This window comes from Medicago truncatula, chromosome 4 (genome assembly GCF_003473485.1).
Source record: "Medicago truncatula cultivar Jemalong A17 chromosome 4, MtrunA17r5.0-ANR, whole genome shotgun sequence".
Classification (NCBI taxonomy): Eukaryota; Viridiplantae; Streptophyta; class Magnoliopsida; order Fabales; family Fabaceae; genus Medicago; species Medicago truncatula.
Window position 1 is genome coordinate 58,712,409 of NC_053045.1, and position 21,338 is coordinate 58,733,746.

A 21,338-nucleotide genomic window follows, 5' to 3' on the forward strand; every position below is an offset into this window, starting at 1 on the left:
TTTGATTTCATTTAAAACATATTTTTACACGATTTTATTCTTCTGTGTCGAAAAAAAGTAAGCTATTATCTAGAAAAAAAATGAAAAAGACAAATAATTGAATTTTTTTTTTTAAGAAACGAAAATGAAATTTATTAAAATCACAATGAGTCCTAACCAGCATAAGAAATGCTAGACTAGGATTCGTTAAGTAGCAACGTACAAGGAAAAATAAAATTTGTACCCAAAACCCTCACCCAACATACATAAAAGAAAAACCTCAACCAACATCACAAGCTGCCACAAAAAACAACTTCCACCACCCACAATCCGCTGCTCGCACACAACCCACAAACAGCAACGTCAAGCACCTACACAACAACCAACAACCTTTGAAAAACAACCGGTGACAATAACGATTGAAACAACAACCACCTTCACCACAACAACAATTGATGTCACCTTAACGAATCCACCTTTGCAATAACAACAACAACAACCAGCGCAACACTAAAATCCACCTTCACAAACAACAACACCATCAATCCACATCGACAAACTACCAGATAACAGAGCAGTCGAACCGGGTGGGAAGGTTTTGATCGAACCCAACCATCGAAGACCCATCAGCACCTCCTCACACCACCAAAAAACATGACCTATATCACCACCTCACACAACCATCACCTCCTTCACATATATCTGGATCAAAAGGAAACAACCACCACACATAAACACCAAACAACATGTGTATTTCTAACAGTCGCAAACTCAGCACCTGCATGGAAGAAAACAACATCGTCGCAACTACAGTACCTAAACCACCACCATCACCTCCTCTTACCATCAAAACCGAGACTTACCTCACCACCGTCACCGCATCACACCACCATCGCTTCCTTCACACAGATATGGGACATATCGAAACGATCACGAAACAGCCGCCACGAAATCAACGCCAACAAACAAAGCTTTTGTGAAATTCCAAGTCCTAACAACACCTTCTTCACCTCCGCAAACAATTCGATCAGCTCCTATACCTACAGAGAAAAATTACTCTTAAATCCATGCAACCTGTTAACTTCGTCCAAATGACTTGCTTTCATAGCTCTCTTTCCAATGGCAGGCTTGCTCATGCGCAACTTCCTCACGTCAATTAGAGCCAATTTGTTGCCACTTGATGCAGAAACAAGCCAAGAAAACTCAAAGGCAACCAAACCGCCGCTACCTTGGAATTACACCAAAGGCCGCCGGCGGTCTACGACCACCCAAAACCAAACAAATACAGGGAAAATCCAAATCTGCAAAAGAAAATAGAACAGACTTAAACCAAGCAAACAGATACGAAATATAAACAAAAACCGTGAACAACAGCAACCACAGTCCACCGACGCGACAACCTCCGGGAGATCTGGAAAGTGTGGTGCGGATGGCTAAAGCCGACCGTCGCACCACCACCACCTGATGTCTACATGATGACGGTAAAAATTGGATGAAAAGAGAGAGGGGTGAGTGTTTGGCGGTGAGGAAATTAGAGAGAAGGGAGAGGAGATTTGTAATAATTGAGTTTCTTAAACGAGATGGTGATTGTTTCGTGAATTTCAAAGATAATTTAGAAGAAGAACTTTTCTGAGAATATAAAGATTAAAATATCAAATTGTCCTTCATTTTTTTATCATTAGTTTGGGATTCGCAATGTAGTATGAATCCTTTTTTTATCATTAGTTTGGGATTCTCGCACTGTAGTATGAATCAATTTTGAGATAAAAAAATTATTATTTAATTCAAAATAAGAATTGTGTGTGGTTTGGTCCCGTACGCTTATATTGAATCAAGTTTGACATTGGATATTGATATCGCGAAACAAAACAAAAAATCAACATTTATTGATTAACTTAGCTTCATAACTCTTACCGTTTACATGGAACATACTCATGTATTTTCATCCATTTATGAAAAATCAACTAGAATGTTAAGGTTATTTGTTTGTGGCAAGTTTCAGTTCAAATCTCAATAGGAATACCTTATACTTTTCCATTGAAGTTGTTTTGTTGGATTCCGAGGGTTGTAGAATTCATATCACAAGATCCTCATTCCACAAAACCAAAGGCAACACCATGCACCATATCTCTCTCATTCAACGATCTTAGGATCACTATTTGTGACCCATACATCATCCACCGATTGTTAAAGAAGAGATGATTCATGATTGTGTATTTTATTATGTCATATCGTTGTGGCGATGAAGAAATATTAACATATATGTATCTTGTTGTGGGTAGCACTCACATTCATATTTTAATTTAAATAATAAAATATTAGAAGCAAAATAATCAACCGTATTGACGCTTAACACAATTGTTTGTTCTCTTTTTTCATGATAACAAAATCTTTTCTTTTCACCAGAGTCGTCGTGTATAAGTGTGCGCGTGTGTGGTGAATGTATGTATCAAGTGATAACTGATTGTTTGTGTGAGAAATTTATAAACAAGCCTTAGATTAAAATTAATGACTGAGATTGAATTATCAATTAACCAGTTGCATGAGTCTCGCATCACGCAATCTCCATTCTCCTTCCAGCCTACAAATATCACTTGAACTTCTCTAACTTTAAAGATTACCTACCATTCTTCATGCGTTTATTTTTCATTCATCTGGTTGTTTTGTTTAATTTTCATAATTTAATCCTAATATTTTTTCAAAGTTTATTTGTCTGTTTTGAGATTTGCAAATCAGAGAACAATGATAAGTGTGCATGAAAAAGATAATATACTTTGTTGCAGCTCAAAATAACAAAAGACATACTCCTTTTCAATTAGCATGTTCTTTTACTCTTTACGAAACATAAAGTGGTGATCTCTAGAAGAAGAACGACGTGCTTGACAACTTTTACCAGAAATAAGAGATATGAAATGGGAAATATTGTTTGAGTGGGTGAAGACTCACATTAGTTTTAATCCAATGATTGTGATTAAAAACATTTCATTTCTCACAATAACAACATATTTTCACTTGATACGCTATCTATATACACACATATATATAAATATAAACTTGTGACCTTTTTTACCTCACCCCATCAGCGATTACAAGGGAAAGCGTCATAATATTTTTTCTAAAAATGGTACAAAAATCATTGGTGTCATTCCACCCTATAAAACCCATCTCCAGATTCTTAAAAGAAACATATGAAGAAAATGAAGCTAATAACGATTTTTCTTGAGATGGCCACATTCATCATATTGATCCCATCAGTTCAATCTACTCTATCACACACTAGCTTGCTAGAGCAAATATGTCGCCAATCACCTCATTACCACCTTTGCACAATGACTTTACGATCATCAATTAACCATAGATCTAAAGAAGATATTGCTGGATTTGCTCGTCTTACCCTTGAGATTGTCAAAGCCAATGCCTCTTTAACATTGGAGCACGTACAAAAGGGTTATATACAACAAACAAATGGACTAGAACAAAAAAGGGCCATGAGGGATTGTATTGCTTTATACAACATGATAGTGAATGTACATCTGCGAGAGGCTTTAAATGCTATGGAAAAATATGATTATAAGATTGTTAAACAAAGGGTTTATGCTGCTAGCATACAAGCTGAGATATGTGAGAATAAATTCAAAAATTCGTTGACAAAGCCTTTAAAGGATACAAACCGATATGTGCAAAACCTGTGTATTATTGCTGCGTCCATTGTTAACAAATTGCTTTTGCAAAACCACCTAACCTCTGCTTATTAAAATTACTAATTCAAAGGTTTTGTATATATATATATATATATATATATATATATATATATATGCATATTTTAGATTGTATAATCATAATTAAGCCATAGACCTCCAAATCAATGTGCTTTTGTGTTTTTTTCTCTCCCCCTACAATGTTGATCAAGCCTTTTAGACAACGTTCTATATAATTGTAACAATGATGTACATAGTATTCTTAAATGTTTTTTTTTTTTTTGGAGTTATTGTTCAAGTTGTTGCGTAGATTGAAAAATTGCATACATATTGTCAATTTATTTTCTATTTGACATAATACTCCTATGATTACGATTTTCACTTTAAAACGATTTAATCAAGTCTTTAATGCATGACATAATTTACAATTTTGCGATCCTCTTAATTTTAATCGATTCAATGCTTATCTGTTTTTATTTTTCTAACATGTAATCAATATTTTGCTAGATAAAATTGCATAACACTCCATTACTCTTCTTCTATATTTTCCTTATCCTCCATCTTGAAATGTTTGGCAATGTATTACTCTTATGTCAATCTCATTTTCCCGTCTTCAAAGTCAATAACAACCTCTTAGTGAGAAGGGTGTGATGGTGCACATTACTCTTATGTCCAACTTGATGCATCTTATTTGTTCATTTTTAGATGAATGAAGGATAAAAGTGAATTTTAAATATAACCAGGTTCGTGTGTTTATAAGGAGGAAGAAATGATAACCGGGAAGAATAGGGGTTTATGCAATTAAAATAAGGGGTTTATTGTATCTTAGTTTAATTATTGTCATTTGATCGGTTACTTATTTTTTGATCGATTTATGCACGATGAGCCGTGTGAGACGAAAATCTAACGTGCAGTTTGTAATAGAGATAGAATTGATAAACAACCACTAACTATAACCCCCAAAGAACCAGATCCAATAAACAACATCAAGGAAAAATTAAAAGAAAAGCCTTTCAAGATAGTAAAACTAGCTTAAAAAATGAATTATAACTTATAAGTCACTAGTTGATGACATTAACGAAAGAGTGGGAGATATGAATGCGTTTTTTTAAGTGGATTTTTACCCTTAACTTTTAAAAAGTTGTTGTTCTGATCCCTTAAAAAAAAAAAATTAGTTCCACATGTAATCATTTACCGTTTTCAACTCAAGAACATTAAACTTCTACCTCTCTTTCGTTTCACATGTAATCGTCATCTTCTTCAATCCAAAATTAAATCATACTTGTCTTGAGAAATAAATTACCCATAATTTATGAAGGGGTAACGTAGATCTCACCATTTTACTTCCATCATTATTGTCAATAAAATAAGTTTGTTTTTGTAAAAAAAAAAAAATCGATCAAATAAGAAACAAAAATAAAATAAAAGATTAATGATGTTTTACCCTCTGTAATATAGGTAATTTTTTGTTTTTCCCCTGTAAAATATTTTTTTTGATTTACCCCCTGTAAAAGTAATAAAAAACGACTTTATTTTTTATTTTTTTGCAGAATTTTTTCGTTTTTTAGACCTATTAGAGGGATATATTTACAATGGAAAAAAAACAAATGATCTATATTACATAGCGTAAAATAAAATGTAAAGATAGTGCAAAATTGGAGGTGAAAAAAGAAAGGGAGTAGTCACAATCACAATGATTAATTAATGAACTGAATTCACGTGAGCAATGTCACTGCCACGTACTTAAAACATCTTCACTCTTCACCGTTTACATTGATTTCAATTCCAAACCAGCACCGCATCACTATCCGAAATCCTAATTATCCATTCCTACAATTTTTCCGATAACTATTACTAATTTCCAATAATATTCAACGCTATAAATTAAATATATTTGTTTCACTCGCACACACAGAAAAAGAGAAAGTGAAAACAGAGAAACCGACGATAATGGCGACGCACGACGAGCTTCCGATCCCGATTTACGATAACCTAGAGCATGTTTACGGCGCAGGTTCATCTCTGGAAGAAGCTCAGCTTCGTTTCGATATTCTCAAATCTAAATTCGTTGAAAATTTCGGTCACTCTCCTCAATTATTCGCTCGTTCACCTGGTTCGAAATCATCTTCGATCATTCAAATTCGTTATGCAATTGATTTGTGGATTTTTTCTATATTAATTGTTGTTTTGTGATGTGTAGGAAGAGTGAATTTGATTGGGGAACATATTGATTATGAAGGATATTCCGTGTTGCCTATGGCTATTCGTCAAGATACGATTATCGCTATTAGGAAAAATGAATCTCAAAAAGTTCTTAGGATCACTAATGTTAATGATCAGAAATATTCCATTTGTACTTATCCTGCTGATCCTCTTCAGGTTCGCACTCTCTCTCTCTCTCTCTCTCTCTCTCTATATATATATATATATATATATATATATATATATATATATATATATATATATATCATGGTATAATAATTAGTACTAGTAGTAGTAGCAGTACTAGTAATAGTAGAATTGATTTTGACATGCTTCGATGTTTGTATAAAATTGATTCTAATTTTTGGAGCTTTTGACATTACAGTTTATATTTAGCCTTGTGTTTATTGTTCAACCCAATTTTACGCGATTGTATCAAAACATCATTTTATATTCAACTTAATTTTAGTAGAATCAATTTTATAGAAACTATATATTATGGATAAATTTTTGTCACTGTAGAATGAAACACATACTAAACATTCTAAGCATGTATTTTGTTGTTCTTTATGATTCAACTTGTTTAATAATTTTATTTTTTTTGTGTATAGGAATTGGATTTGAAGAATCACAAATGGGGCCATTATTTTATATGTGGGTGAGTTTTTTTTTCAAATTTTTATGTGATGTGATATATTTACTATTTATTGAGTGAAAGGCAAAATGATATGTGGTGAATATGGATGAAGGAAGAACAATCAATTTAGTCTCTGATAAAAAAAAGATGGAGCATATTTTTTTTGTTGGATTCAGTATTAATTGATGATAGGATTTCTGTAGGTACAAAGGTTTTTATGACTATGCAAAATTGAAGGGTGTGGATGTTGGCGAACCTGTTGGACTTGATGTTCTTGTTGATGGGACCGTGCCAACAGGTGAGTTGATTTGTTTTAAATTAAATTTTCTACCAAGGGTATTGAAATTTACTTAGTGAGTATTGACTTTCATATTTGTTTAGTTAGAGGGACTCGTCTCTTTGGTTTGTTGGCGGGGTTATATTAAGAGGACAATATTTACGTTTTACAGGTTCGGGACTATCAAGCTCTGCGGCATTTGTTTGCTCTTCCACAATTGCTATTATGGCTGCTTTTGATGTGAACTTCCCAAAGGTCTGCTTTCTGGGCTGTATATGATATTTTCTGCTTTTAAGAGCAAATTTAGACAGCTCTTGCCGAAGCATGGATACATTATTTTATTTTTTTGCCAAATGCATGGATACATTATTTGTATATATATCTAGTTATATTTTAATTTTTTTCTTATAAGTTATTGAGAATTCCAATAAGCAACATTACTGTAGTTTTTTGTAGTTCTGGTATCAGAAGAAAACAATATTTAGATTGTTTTAGATGTAAGATAATTTAGCAGTATATGAAAAATTTGATATCATTCCACAACTGACATGATAGCGTACAACTGGAATTTCATGTGTTCGCCCTTTGAAGATCTGACCTGGTCCCTATTTCAAACTACTTGTAACAGTTGAAATGGATATTTTGTAAATCTTTATGCCTCCATGATTTATTTATTTATTTATTATTATGATTTTTAGTTTTATCCTATTTACTTGAACAAGCTAAAGTTCTATATTGTGGTAGGATAACTGTTGTTTTTAGAAATCAGATATCACTACGAAGTTTTTATTGAAAGCTTGTCTTTGAAACTATCTCTTTTATTTTGTTTCTAACACAGATTATCGTACATTGTTGACAGAAAGAACTCGCACAAGTTACATGTGATTGTGAACGACATATTGGGACACAATCTGGTGGGATGGATCAGGTTCGGCACATCTTTCAGTACAGAAATTTTATATTAATTTTAATTTGAATGTCTCCAAAATTCCATGTTGTATAGTTTTTTCTTCTAAACCACCGTTCCATGGAAGCATTACAGCTTCCTGATAATTGGCACTGATTGGTTAATGATGTTCGTAACTAAAACTCAAATTATAGCATCTTATTTGACCTATGTGTCTGTTAAAAATATTCTACTATCTCTTATTTGGTTTCATTTACATTTCTATAAAATATGAATTTTGAAAAACAAGCTCTGCAACACTATGTGTTCCAGATGGGCTGTTGTCTGGGTTGGAAGTGACTCAGATAGTTTTACTAATTTACAGAGTTTCAATCTATGTCGGTGACCTCAAGTTTAAAGTGATAGTCAGTTCACTGCAGAAGTCTTTTGATTTAGGGAGCGGTTTGAAAAAAAATAGCATTTGATATGCCCTACGGTGATTTTCCACCTTATTTTCATAAGTTGCTTGGTATACCTCATAAAAACAGCTTATACAGAACTTATTTAAAGTTTCCCATCACTCCCTCTTTGTTGCTACTGAATAAGTGCTTAATTGAACTATATACCCCAACGCCCCCTTATACCATCAGTGCATTGTGCATTACACTACTTTTTATACCAGGTCGTATTTTATGAAAATACTCTTGTTACATGGTATAAAGAACTTTATTCAGTATGCATAAATGCTATCTTTTGCTGTTCTTCTTGGGACCTTCTGACATTTTACCTGGTTTTACATTTTTTCCTTCTTTTTTTACTCGACAGGCAATCTCTGTTATGGCTAAGAATGGGTTTGCAGAACTGATTGATTTCAACCCAATTCGTGTGACGGATGTGCAACTGCCTGCTGGTGGGACTTTTGTGATAGCCAATTCTTTGGCAGAGTCTCAGAAGGCTGTTACTGCTGCCACAAATTATAATAACAGGGTTGTTGAATGTCGTTTAGCTGCTGTAAGTGCATTTTAAGCTGATTATGATTATAATTAGTTGTTGCACATACTCCTTAAATACTATTCTGGAACAGAGCATTTATATCAACCTACTCTTTAGCCTGTTAGTACAATATTATTTTCCTTCCTTGTGTTTTGGCACAATGTAATCACAGTGACTTAAACTCATGACTTGTTAATTACCAAAACCACTCACCACTAGTCCACATTAAGTAACTTTGACCGATCAATTCAATTGAACTCATTCAAAATTGTTCATATTGTCAGATGACTAAAACCTAATAAGACATTTCTTTACCTATTTCTGTATTGAACAAAGCAAAAACCTGTTCATTTCAGATACTCGTAGTCATTTCATGTTGTAGTTAATCGTTGTTCACATATGTATGCATGGAAACATTGAAAGCTAGTTTGCTTAGATGGACCGGAAACTTGCTAATCCTTTCATTACTAATTTATATATATTAAGACACAAGGGCTGTTGTGAAATTTCCAGATTGTGCTCGCTATAAAGCTAGGAATGGCACCAACTGAGGCAATTTCAAAAGTGAAAACACTATCCGATGTTGAAGGGTTATGTGTATCATTTGCTGGTACTCGAAACTCATCTGATCCTGTACTCGCTGTGAAGGTAATTTAACCTGGTGTGATGCCATTCTTAAAATTAACTCTGTGAAACTTCCTTCTTTTACTATTTAAATTTTATATGGAGAATATTTCTGTTACAACTGATGTGGACATATATTTTTTACCTTCATAAAAATTTCAAATCTTTTTCTGTTTATAAAAACGTTCCTTCGCTATAGGAATATTTGAAAGAAGAACCATATACAGCTGAAGAAATCGAAGAAGTTACCAGGGAAAAGCTGACTACATTTTTGAATATTAATGCATCTTACTTGGAAGTCATAAAAGCTGCAAAGCAATACAAGTTGCATCAGGTTTGTTTTTTTTAATCCCATTAGTGAAGATTTCATGTATGGCGTACTACAGTTAGGAAATGGCTAAAAATTTATTGTGGTTTTTGAGTTTTACCATTGCCAACATACCATTACCATTGGTTTTAGCAGCTAATGTATTGTTTCACTTTATGCTTTATTCGTGTTTGTAGAGAGCTGCTCATGTGTATTCAGAAGCCAAGAGGGTATATGCTTTCAAGGACGTTGTATCATCAAATCTAAGGTATGTCTGTTGGATCTATCATAGTATCATCATGTGTGCTCTGTTTAGTGTGATTTTTCTAAGCATTTCTGTATTGCTCAAAAGCTTGAAGTTTATAGCTTCTAGAACAATTGGTTTTGATAATTCGCTTGTAAAAGGATAAGAAGCAATTATTGAGAAGTAGTTGTAACCCTAGAAAATTCTGGTTACAGATGGTTTAAATTTGAAACAGGCGGATTGAACATTGTTTTGACCCTAACAAAACTAGCTTGTAAGGAGATGACTCCAAACCTTATTAAGGAAGGACCACATTGGCCATATCTCTTCTAGTCAATGCGGGATCCCTAGTCAAACCGGCTTGATAGAAATTTTTGGCTTTTACTACTATGTGCCTTGAGATATATAGATAGGGTTAGATTTGTTTTTGGATCTCTATACAATTGGCTACAACAAAGGAAGATCACTCCTAACCTTATAAAGGATGGACCACATTGGCCATATCTCTAGTCAATGTGGGATCCCTAGTCAAACCGGCTTGATAGCAATTTTTGGCTTTACTACTACGCGTCTTGAAATATATAGAAAGGATTATACTTGTTTTGCATCTCTATAAAATTGGCTACAATAAACAAGGAGCAAAATTTAGGGGAATTATTTTAGAAGAAACTAAAACCAAAAGTGACCAATTTTGTTTGAAACGAGAAACATATTTAGCTCATATATGTGCTTGGCTTTTCTACTTTTCATTAATAGGTGGATAATAAGACATCCAGGCAAACCTTGTGAAATGCTCCACATCTGCTACTACTCTACGTGCCTGATCTAAGCTTGTGGTTATTACTGATGTGTGCGTTTTTACTTCCAATATTAATTTAGTCTGTCTGGTATATAAATTGGATGAGGACTAATGTGAATTACTTCTAAATGATTCTTAGCTTATAATGGGGATGAAAGAACTAGTGGATATATTCTCTTCAATATTCATTTAGTATGTCTGGTATATAAATTGGATGAGGACTAGTGTGAATTTCTTCTAAACGAGTCTTAGCTTATAATGGGGATGAAAGAACTAGTGGATATATTCTCTCTAATCACATTAGTTTGCATAATTTGTTTTGATTTTGTAATTGGATCATGTTTCTTGCATTTTGACAACCCAAAATTTTCAGCGACGAGGAGACGCTAAAGAAACTTGGTGACCTTATGAACGAGAGTCATTATAGCTGCAGTAATTTATACGAATGCAGGTATTGACATACAATATAATTGTTTTTGGAAAGTTGTTTGCACTGTCAATTAGTGGATTTTCCTTAGAAGAATTCTCTTTACAAGACATGGTTTGTGATGTGAACTTCACAATAAAAAATATGAAGAATAATCATTTAAAATTTAGTTTCTTTTTTCAGCACATAAAATTGATACTTTTTTCTCAATCATAATTATGAAATCAGCTGTCCGGAGTTGGAAGAACTTACAAAGATTTCTCGTGACAATGGTGCTTTTGGAGCAAGGCTGACTGGAGCTGGATGGGGTGGTTGTGCTGTTGCTTTGGTGAAAGAGAGCATAGTCCCACAATTCATCCTTAATTTGAAGGTTTGTGATCAAATAATAGTACTTAGCAACCTTAAAACACTAAAAATTTGTATCTAACAAGTTGTCGTTTATTGATTCTACATCATTGCAGGAACATTACTACCAATCTAGGATAGACAAAGGTGTCATTAAGAAGAACGATCTTGGTCTTTATGTATTTGCTTCCAAACCATCGAGTGGTTCTGCCATCTTCAAGTTTTAGAATATTTTCTTCACCCACTTCTTTGTTGATATTTATGTTTTTTTAATGATCTTAACGTAGTACCAAACACAATTTCTGGTGGATTAATAAGAAAAGGTACCCCATCGTAAAAAATAGACAAGAAAAGGTACCGTGTTTTTATTGTGAAGTTGTTTTTCATATGTTAGTCAACACAACCAAAACGAATAATAGTATTGCAGTTATATTTCGTAACGGGAAAACACAGTATTTTTTAATGTTTTGAACTTTAGATTAGGAGTAATATGTAATAACAATCTTTGTACTATCTTTTAATAATGCGTTTAACGTCATGCATTATTTGAACTCTTCATTATTAAGTTTCTCTGGTTGGATAATACTTAAGAACACTTTAGTATTGCAATTTGTAATCAGATGATATAAAGTATTGCATAAATAAATTATTGAAATTTGAAAAATAAAATGCAGCGACGTGCCAATTGTATAGAACTATAGAAGTTTCACACCTTAAAAGAAAATTAAACTCTTTAAATCGAAGAGTAAATTTGGCATTGCATAACCTGGTTGGATTCATGGTAAATTTGGGATGAACGATTTCAACTATATCGAAATTTTCAGTTTGTGATGTGTTTTGCTGTACAAGTTACCAAATAAGCCTCCTGTTAATCGTACTTTGTATTTCTATTTCTATGAAATGTACTTTGTGATGCGTTTAACGAAATTTTCTAAGTTTGTGATGTGTTTTGCTGTACAAGTTACCAAAGAGATATCAAGCCTCCTGTTAAACGACTTTGTATCGTACCATATAAATCTTTTTTTTTTCTTTTTTTTTTTGACAAAATAAATCTTTTTTTTTAGCTAAGTTGCATTGATCCCTTAAATTTATTTTGATTTTAAGTTGGTACATTTAATTTTATTGAGTTTAATGGTGGTGGGTTGACAGTTCAAAATATTTTTGCACACACAACCATTCAAAACATTTTAAATTGTCATGTCAATTAAAAACATAGCAATAATTTAATTGACATGACAATTTAAAATGTTTTAATTGATCGTGTGTGTAAAATTGTTTTAGACTGTCAACCCACCACAATTAAACTCTTAATTATTTAAAAAAAAAACGTTGGTACATTTAAATTTTTTAAAGTTGATAAATTATGTTACTAATATTACAATAAGTTAATCTTTTTAGTCAAATTTTCGTCTAAACATCCACGACTCGACTCATCTAAGCTGATATTACGTAAAATCATTGAATAAGGTTGAACTTTTAAATGTATAATTAAACTCGGTTTAGATGACCTACTTAAACTGAGTTTAAGTATGTACACTTAAACTCAGTTTACATAACCTACTTAAACTGAAGAGAGATTTTAGTGTAACAAAAATAAAAAGGAAGATGCTTTTCGAAAATTAAATTTTATAAAAGGATAATTTTGTTATTTTAAAATGCAACCAGGATTAAACAGGGTGTAATTAAAAAAACTCAATAATATTTAATCAAAATTGTTTGTATGCAAAAATTAGATTACACCCGACTAGTTTGACTGTTGAGAGTCAAAAAGGAGAGAAGATAAAGTTTTTACCAATTGAAAATTGGTAATGTTAAAAATATGTTACATGTGGTGACTCTATTCGCCATAACCGACAAATCTTCGTTAATGTTATAGTGAGGGGGACCTGGCAAATATTGTAATATCTGAAACCACGTGCTCTTGTATCGTAGTAGGTCCTTGAAAATAGTCTTTAACCAATATATTTTAATTTCGATTAAAATGGTTTCTATTATTTGTCACTCATGTATCGTCTAGGTGCAGGGACACATATGCAGCAATGTTAATGAACAAGAGGTCCCTGCTATAATCTGTCATAATTGAGCCTTTAAAAAATGCATGGTTGCTTTATAAGTATTTAAAGCCTAATACAAGTGTTTATTTGAAACAAACCAACTATAATTTACAGCTACAACATCAATCAATCCTAAAACTTATAAAAGAAATAATATGAACGTGCAAAAATTCATAGGTAAGACCGAGCTAAAGTTACGTGATTTTTTTTTTTCATAGTGAAAAAAATATGAAAATTGAAATAAATATCATGTGTGTGTGCAAATTTTGTTGGTTTCTTATAGGTTCTCTTTGTTATAGATAATCTTATTAATGATGTGTTGAACATTAACTTAAATGCGAGATAATTGATATTACCTCCGTCCCTAATTATATAACCTTTTTGAAAAAATAACGGGAATTAAGATAGTGGATATTTGTATTAAATATGTTTGTAATTACTATTGTTTTTACAATTTTATTCTTTAAGAGAGATAGTTGGATTATGTTTTCAACATGTTATTTATTGTTGATTGAAGAAAAAATGTATAATAAATAAGGGCATGTATGTAAAGAAATAATTAATGTAGTTGGAAATAGCAAAAAAGTCTTATAAAAAGAGACAAAAAAAATTCTCAAAAGGGTATTATAATTAGAGACGGATGTAGTATATAAACATTAATTTGCTATGTTATGAGAGTTTAATTACTTCCGTTAGGTTCAATCTATACGTTAGTTAACTTCTTTAAATTTTATTAAGTATTAAAATTAGGGAAATGCTAACCGGTCCACTGGTTAAGGGTGTGGAAAAGGAAATTGTATAATAATTAATGCATTGAAATTGTGTAATTAATTTATAATAATGTCAAAAACAGTTTTTTTTTTATGATAATAATTCTCTTTTATGGTATGCTTAACCAGTACCCCGAGAACACCAGTTAGCAGGACCCTTAAAATTAAAATGAAAGCGGGTCATAAAATTAATGAGTTTATGTAGATAAATGAATCTGAATATGGGATGGAATTGGGATTTGGGAGCCTAAAGAATGGCTTGTGTAACCTTTCCCAACCTGGGATTGTTCTGCATATTTTACATACTTTTGTGATGGTAAAAGCCATAAAGAATATGTATACAACAAAATCACATCAAGGTTAAATGAAGGCCGATAACGAGGTACATAACTCATATTCTCAACTTACGAGGTTAAAGATAGGGGAAGATGATATACTCTCACACAAATTAATGCTTAAATTTTCTAGTGAAAAAGATATTCATATTTAATATCTGATAGATCTAAATAAAATAAATTTTAATGTAGAAACCTATGAAATAAAAAACTCATATTCTCAGTCTCATTATGCTTCCCATGCTTGTTGTCGTTTCCTTCTCATATATACTAGAAGAAGGGTTAATAGTGTTTTACCCTCCTATAAAATAGGTTATTTCTGGTTTTCCCTTTATAAAATAGTTTTTTTTGAATTTCATCCTTATAATTTAAAGATTTTTTGGTTTTAAACCTTCATGGAAAATTTCACTCCCGGTAATTTGAGCAATTTTAGGTTTACCCCTTTGTAATTTGAGCAAATTTCGATTTACCCCCTGTTAATTTGAGCGAATTTCGGTTTACCCTCTTGACTTATCTTCGATTTTGTATGGTCAAAATTCACAAAGGTCCAAAACCAAAAATCTTCAAATTACAAGGACGAAATTCAAAAAAAATATTTTACAGGGGATAAAACCGAAAATGATCTATATTACAGGAAGGTAAAATACTATTAACCCCAGAAGAAATTAGTCCTTTGAAGAGCTCTTTAGATCAATTAACACTGGTCATTAATATTATGAGGAGAGGAATCATCTTTGAGATACTCAGCATATCTCTCACTTGGTTTGGTGAACTAGGCCTACCCACCTCTGCTTTTTTTCATGTGTGGTTTGGTTCATGAATTTTCTAAAGCTATTTTCGTAATAAAACAAAAGTAAATAGTCAATTTCCCTCATGAAATTATAAGTTTCATCAATTATCCTCCTGAAATTAACAAAACTTCAATTACGCTCCTGAAATTTCACAATGTTAGTCAATTTACCCTCTCCATCAATTTTTTTTGTTAGTGAACATGACGTTTTGCAAATACCCCCCTGAAGTTTTGCACTTATGTACAAAACGCTCCCCAAACTTAAAAATTTATATTATTTTTTTCTTAAAAACAAACAATTAATAGTTAAATATTAAAACTAACTGTTAATTTTGGAATTTGGGAAAACTACATGCATATATACATCAAAATAGGCTCCAAAATGGGGAAAAATATATATTTTTTAAAGTGACAATAATGGAATGATTTGTGGATTAATATTGGGGGTTGTGTAGTTTAAATGGTTTGAGCAAATTGTTGAAGGAGTTGGAGGAGTTAAAAGACTAAGATGGTGAAGGAGAAAATATAAATTTAAATCTGATTATTAATTTGTTTATAAACCTCTAAAAATAATAATTTGTCTATTAGAAATAACCATTATTGTCACTTTAAAAATACACATTTTTCCCTATTTTGATGTATATATGTATGTAGTTTTTCCAAACTCTAAAATTAATAGTTAGCTTTAATATCTAACTATTAATTGTTTGTTTTTAAGAAAAAAATAATATAAATTTTTAAATTTAGGGGGCATTTTGTACATAAGTGCAAAACTTCAGGGGGTATTTGCAAAACGTCATGTTCATTAACAGAAAAATTTGACGGAGGGGGTAAATTGACTAACGTTGTGAAATTTCAGGGGGGTAATTGAAGTTTTGTTAATTTCAGGAGGGTAATTGATGAAACTTACAATTTCAGGGGGAAAATTGACTATTTACTCAATAAAACAATAATAAAGTATTTGAAAGAGTAGTTAATTACTTTTATCGTTTTTTTATATACACGGATTAATTGATTACATTAAACTTTTCGACTACATGGGCGTGCTAAAACAACTTATATTACACCTAAGGTAGGGTCGGAAATGAGTCGAGTCGAACCGAACCTGTCTGAGCTCGGCTCGACTCGATAAGAATTGGTTCGGCTCGAAACTCGGCTCGAGTTCGACACGAACTATTTTTTCAGCTCGAGTTCGGCTTGTTTAAAGTTCACGAACAGTTCGGTTCGGCTCGTTAGGTTCAGTTCGGTTGCTCAACTCGTCCAAAAAAAATTATAAAAAAAAGAAGTTAATTTATAGATCTTTGATATTTTATATATATATATATATATAAATTAAATATTGAATTAAAATAAAAGTTCCCACAAATATGCATATAATAGACATAAATTATATAAAGTTAAAATTGCATAAATACGAAGAAAAATATCTGATACAAGTAATAGAGACAAAAAAATCCAACAAAATTCACAATATTCTTTTACTTTTAAATTCCAATTGCTCTTCCATTCAAGACAAAATTGTATTCAGCCACATTTGAATTTTAAAAACTAACTCAAATTGATTTATATATATAATCAATAATCGAGCCATCTCATAAACCTAACGAGTCGAACTATATGTAGCTCAAGTTCAGCTCATTTAATTAACGAACTTAATTTTCAGCTCAAGTCCAGCTCGTTAGGTTCATGAACCAAGTTCAACGGATTAGATATCGAGTCGAATGTCGAACTATAATCGAATTGGTTCGGTTCATTGCCAGCCCTACCCGATTGTCCAACCAAAAGAGTAGAGACACATTATGCCATTTATTGCGGTTGCCGGAAACAATTATAAAAATAGATTAATATAAAATGTTTTAAGAATTTAATTTAATATATTTTTAGGTCAAATTGTCAAGGTTAAAGAGTCACCTCTTAAATTAAATAAGTGAAAAATTTGAATTTCAAAATTCGACCACTACGTATATTTTTTAGACATGAAATCAATGATTCACAAGATCTATGTAACAGGAATAAACCAGTTGTTAGTGGCTTCAATACAATGCAAATCCTCTCATTTTTAAACAAACATTTTTGTTGATACAACTTTGAATTCCATACAAAACATTCTATTTAAATTCCACATTTAATTGGAGTGATCTGCTATCGCACTCTCTGCAAAATGTTTTCTAACTCACAACTTCCATCTTGACCGTTGCAGGTCAATAGTTCTTTTGAAAACTTCAACAACTCTGCCTCAAAACCTCTATTCAAGGTATCAAGTTCCTTCCTTCAAAAAAAAGGTATCAAGTTCCTTATCCAAATCGTTACTAGACTAGTTATATGTCTGCATTGGTGAAGCCAAGGTTTTAAAAAACGGGACGATACCACAAAAATAGTTGTTACCGTTTTTGCTCTTTTTAACGTCGATGATGAAATTTAAAGAGAAAACGCCGTTACGAACGGCATTATGATCGCAAAGCGCCGTTACAAACAAAAAAAAAAAAACAGAATTTTTGTAGGGAATCTCGTTTTAAAATTGAAAATTAGATGAAAAGGATACAATTGACACTCATTCCATATCCATGTCTATTAAGGTAATTTAAAATTGACACTCAATCTCTTAATTTGCGTGGCAAAGATTAGATGAGATTTTAAAAAAAAAATTGGGGCTTTGATTGTGTTGTGAGTGATGGTGATGAATTGTGACTGATAGTGATGAAAAAGGAAAATAGAGAACGATGATAGAGACATAGAGTTAGAGTGAGTGACCATGTAGTTAGAGTGAGTGACCATGTTTGTGTTGTTTATTGCATTTTTTGCAAGTTCAGGTATGCTCCATTTAGGTCTTAGATGAAAGACAAATGGCAAAAAAAGATTCAAGAGTTGAGATTTAAAAATTTATAAAACATTTATTTTTTTTAATAAAAAAAAAGTCTGTCTTCTCCCTCTCGTATCCCACTTCCTCTTCCTCTCTTGTATCTCTCACCACCGCCAACGCCGCCATGGCTCCCGTTGCGCCGCCCATTGCTACCCTTTCAATCAATCACAACGTTTACTCTCTTCCTCTCATTGCCCCTCTCTCCTCTGTTGTATCTCTCGCAGCCGCCCATTACTCCATCGAAATTTTCATCATGATGTTCAGAGGCGCAAAATTGTCATGGAGGCGCAAACATGTTATAATAACGGAAAATTGATTAATTTAAGTTATTATATAATCCTTCCTTAAAAAAAATGATAAATATGACTAACAAAAGATAAATTAAATATAAATTTTTAAGCACCAAAAAATTAATTATTCATATATTGTAATTTTTTTAAGGCAAATTTTATGGTACACCCAATATATTTGAGTGTACCGGTACACGCACTCTTTAAATTAATGGTTAAATGAGTTGTTTTTTTGAAGAAAAATATTATTTTCTATCATTTATATTTATAATAACTAAATCTTATTCGTCAAAAGTGTTAACGAAATAAAATTATTATTTTTTTAAATTTTTAGCGCTCATAATTGAGAATATTGATTATATTTTACGATAATATGTAAAAAAATTACTATGATTCTTATAAACAATGAACTGATGTTTTTTCTTATGAAATGATGTCTATAAAATATAAATATTGATAAATAGTTATTTATTTCATAAAAAATGATTGTTAATTTATAAAATTATGAAGAAAGAGTATTGGTACACCTCATTTTGTGAGTGTACCGTAGAAGTTCTTTTTTTTTTTTTTTTTTTATTTTTTTTTTATACTTTTGCAATTTTTAGTTCTCTTAAATATGATATGCATCAATAGTAAAATAATTTTAATAATAAAATTAATTTATAAAACCTTCAAAAGGAAATTAGTTTATAAAAGTGAATAAATTTTCTTACAAAAAAAGGTGACTAAAATATACAGTAAGTTTTTTTTTTCGAAAGGAAAATATATTAAAGACTTGAAACTTGAATGTAAGATTTGATTTATATCACGTGTGTAAACTCATTTCTTTTGTTTTTTCTTATAATTATTACTACAATATTGACAACTCCACGAAAGTGCACCTCAAAACATAAGTGTCGGTGAAGAGGTACTCACAATTTTTTTTACAAGAATTATTCTTAACTAAAAATCCAGTGGTGTCTAAAGTAGCACTAGTATTTTAAAAAAATGAAAATATATCACTATATTAAACATCCGTGTGACAACTAAAATTTTACAAAGGAAATGAGATATTGACACAAAAATCAAAGTAATAGAGAGAGGAAGTAAAAAAATAATGTGAGTATGAAAGAGAAAGTTGTCAAAAATAATTGTTCAAATATAATTTCTCAAATAACAATGGTTCACCCCGCACAAGGCGCGCAAAGGGAGAACCACCCAACAATATTTACAACATTCATGGTGCCAAAAAACTCAAGCACTAGCAAAACACATGCAACAACAAAACAATAAAAAATTACAAGAGAACTCCCATGCAAGGAAGCATATTCTTACACCAACCATGATAATTATAGGTGAAAGTCGCTTGTCTAGCTTTAATCCACATAAAAGAATTTAATTTCACCTTTTCGAATAAAACAGAAGGAGTAGAGCCAACATGTTGAAAGACCTGGTTGTTCCTCTCCTTCAATATTACCTACACAGAAGCAAACCAAATAATTTTCAAAAACAAATGAGTAACTCTTGGTAACCCTGCCATATTGATAAATTGATGCAAATGATGTCTAATATCTCCAGGTCTAACAGAAGAGATACCCAACCAATGCCAAACCTGATACCATATAGAACTAAAAATCACACAATCAAGAAACAAATGCTTAGCCGTTTCTGGATGACCGCACCCTAATAGACATGCCACATCAGCTGATGTAAGAACACTCCGACGCACCAAATTATCTTTAATTGACAACCTATTACGAAGGAGCCACCATACAAACAAAGAGACCGTTGACGGGATATGCTGATGCCAAACATTGTCGTCATGATATCTGACTACCGGATCACCTGAGTCAGTATGAAAGCGGTATGCGCTCCTGACTGAGCAGTCATGAGTAGGATCTAGATACCACCGTCAATTATCAGAAGCATTATCCTGCAAAACAATGTTATGAAATAAAACTGAACACTCCCTCACACTTTCCTCCTCCCAGGCCAACAAACGTCGTCGCCACACCCACGCTCCACCCCCTCCTCCCACCCTAGCCTACTCTTCTCCAAAATTGTTTAGTTTAATTTTTTAGTACCAAACAATTGAGTTAAAGTGGTTTACGAGTTTCACCAAAAGATAAATTATTCAAAAGAACTTGAACTCAATTTATAAATAATAGTTATTGATAAGATTTTATATACCTTTGGACTGAATTATGTATTTTTAGAGCACTTTTCCTGTAAAAATCGAAAGATTAGCATAATTTTTTTATTTTTTATTTTCGTGGTTAGTAATTAAAAAGGAAACCTAGTTAAGAGACTCATAAATAAATCAATAAAAGAGAGAACACTAGTTAATAAATTTGCATCAATGATGATTGATTCTAAAAAAGATTATTTTCCTGGTTTACAATAAAAAAGGAAACCTAGTTAAGAAAGTCATAAATAAATTAATAAAAGAAAGAACATTAATCAATAAATTTGCATCAATGATGATTGATTCCGCCAATAAAAAAGTCTATCTATATATATTGTTTTTTGACAGAAGTTGATTTATATTTGTAAAAGTCTAATTTAAGGTGTGTGAATTTGAAGTATTATATCAAAATTTTTTGATAATTGAATCCATTTGTAATATGAGCCGAATACATTTCTTTTTTAAAGTGAAATATAAATCTAAAATATTTATGAAATATTATTATAATTGAGACAAAAAAGATGTAAAATTATGAGCATTGGATTAGTTTATTAAAAAAGTAAAAATAAAAAATAAAGATGGAGATGCATAATTGAAAAAGGCATTGGATTAATGATGGAAACAAAAACACATGAGAAAAGATAGAAAAAAGAAAAT

General features: G+C 31.7%; 2 protein-coding genes across 2 annotated transcripts; both read left to right on the forward strand.

Moving 5' to 3' along the window:
* The first annotated feature begins 3,308 nt into the window (after positions 1-3,308).
* LOC11417755 (uncharacterized) lies at positions 3,309-3,734 on the forward strand. Its single transcript, XM_003609756.2, has one exon. The coding sequence runs from the start codon at positions 3,309-3,311 to the stop codon at positions 3,732-3,734; it is 426 nt and encodes a 141-aa protein (XP_003609804.2).
* Positions 3,735-5,445: 1,711 nt separating this feature from the next.
* Positions 5,446-11,881, forward strand: LOC11418335 (galactokinase). The gene is made up of 13 exons (XM_003609757.4): positions 5,446-5,790; positions 5,878-6,056; positions 6,491-6,537; positions 6,720-6,814; positions 6,966-7,048; positions 7,653-7,721; positions 8,505-8,690; positions 9,186-9,320; positions 9,496-9,630; positions 9,801-9,871; positions 11,020-11,097; positions 11,302-11,443; positions 11,535-11,881. Exons 1-13 carry the CDS (start codon positions 5,628-5,630, stop codon positions 11,643-11,645), a joined length of 1,494 nt encoding a protein of 497 aa, XP_003609805.1. The 5' UTR covers positions 5,446-5,627; the 3' UTR covers positions 11,646-11,881.
* Positions 11,882-21,338: the final 9,457 nt, after the last annotated feature.

Excerpts from the sequence above, each read along its gene's own strand:
- LOC11417755 (XM_003609756.2), top strand. The coding sequence starts at position 3,309 with ATGACTTTACGATCATCAATTAACCATAGATCTAAAGAAGATATTGCT.
- LOC11418335 (XM_003609757.4), top strand. The coding sequence starts at position 5,628 with ATGGCGACGCACGACGAGCTTCCGATCCCGATTTACGATAACCTAGAG. Across the intron at positions 9,631-9,800 it reads AGCAATACAAGTTGCATCAG|AGAGCTGCTCATGTGTATTC; the intron begins GTTTGTTTTTTT and ends TCGTGTTTGTAG. Across the intron at positions 11,444-11,534 it reads AATTCATCCTTAATTTGAAG|GAACATTACTACCAATCTAG; the intron begins GTTTGTGATCAA and ends ACATCATTGCAG.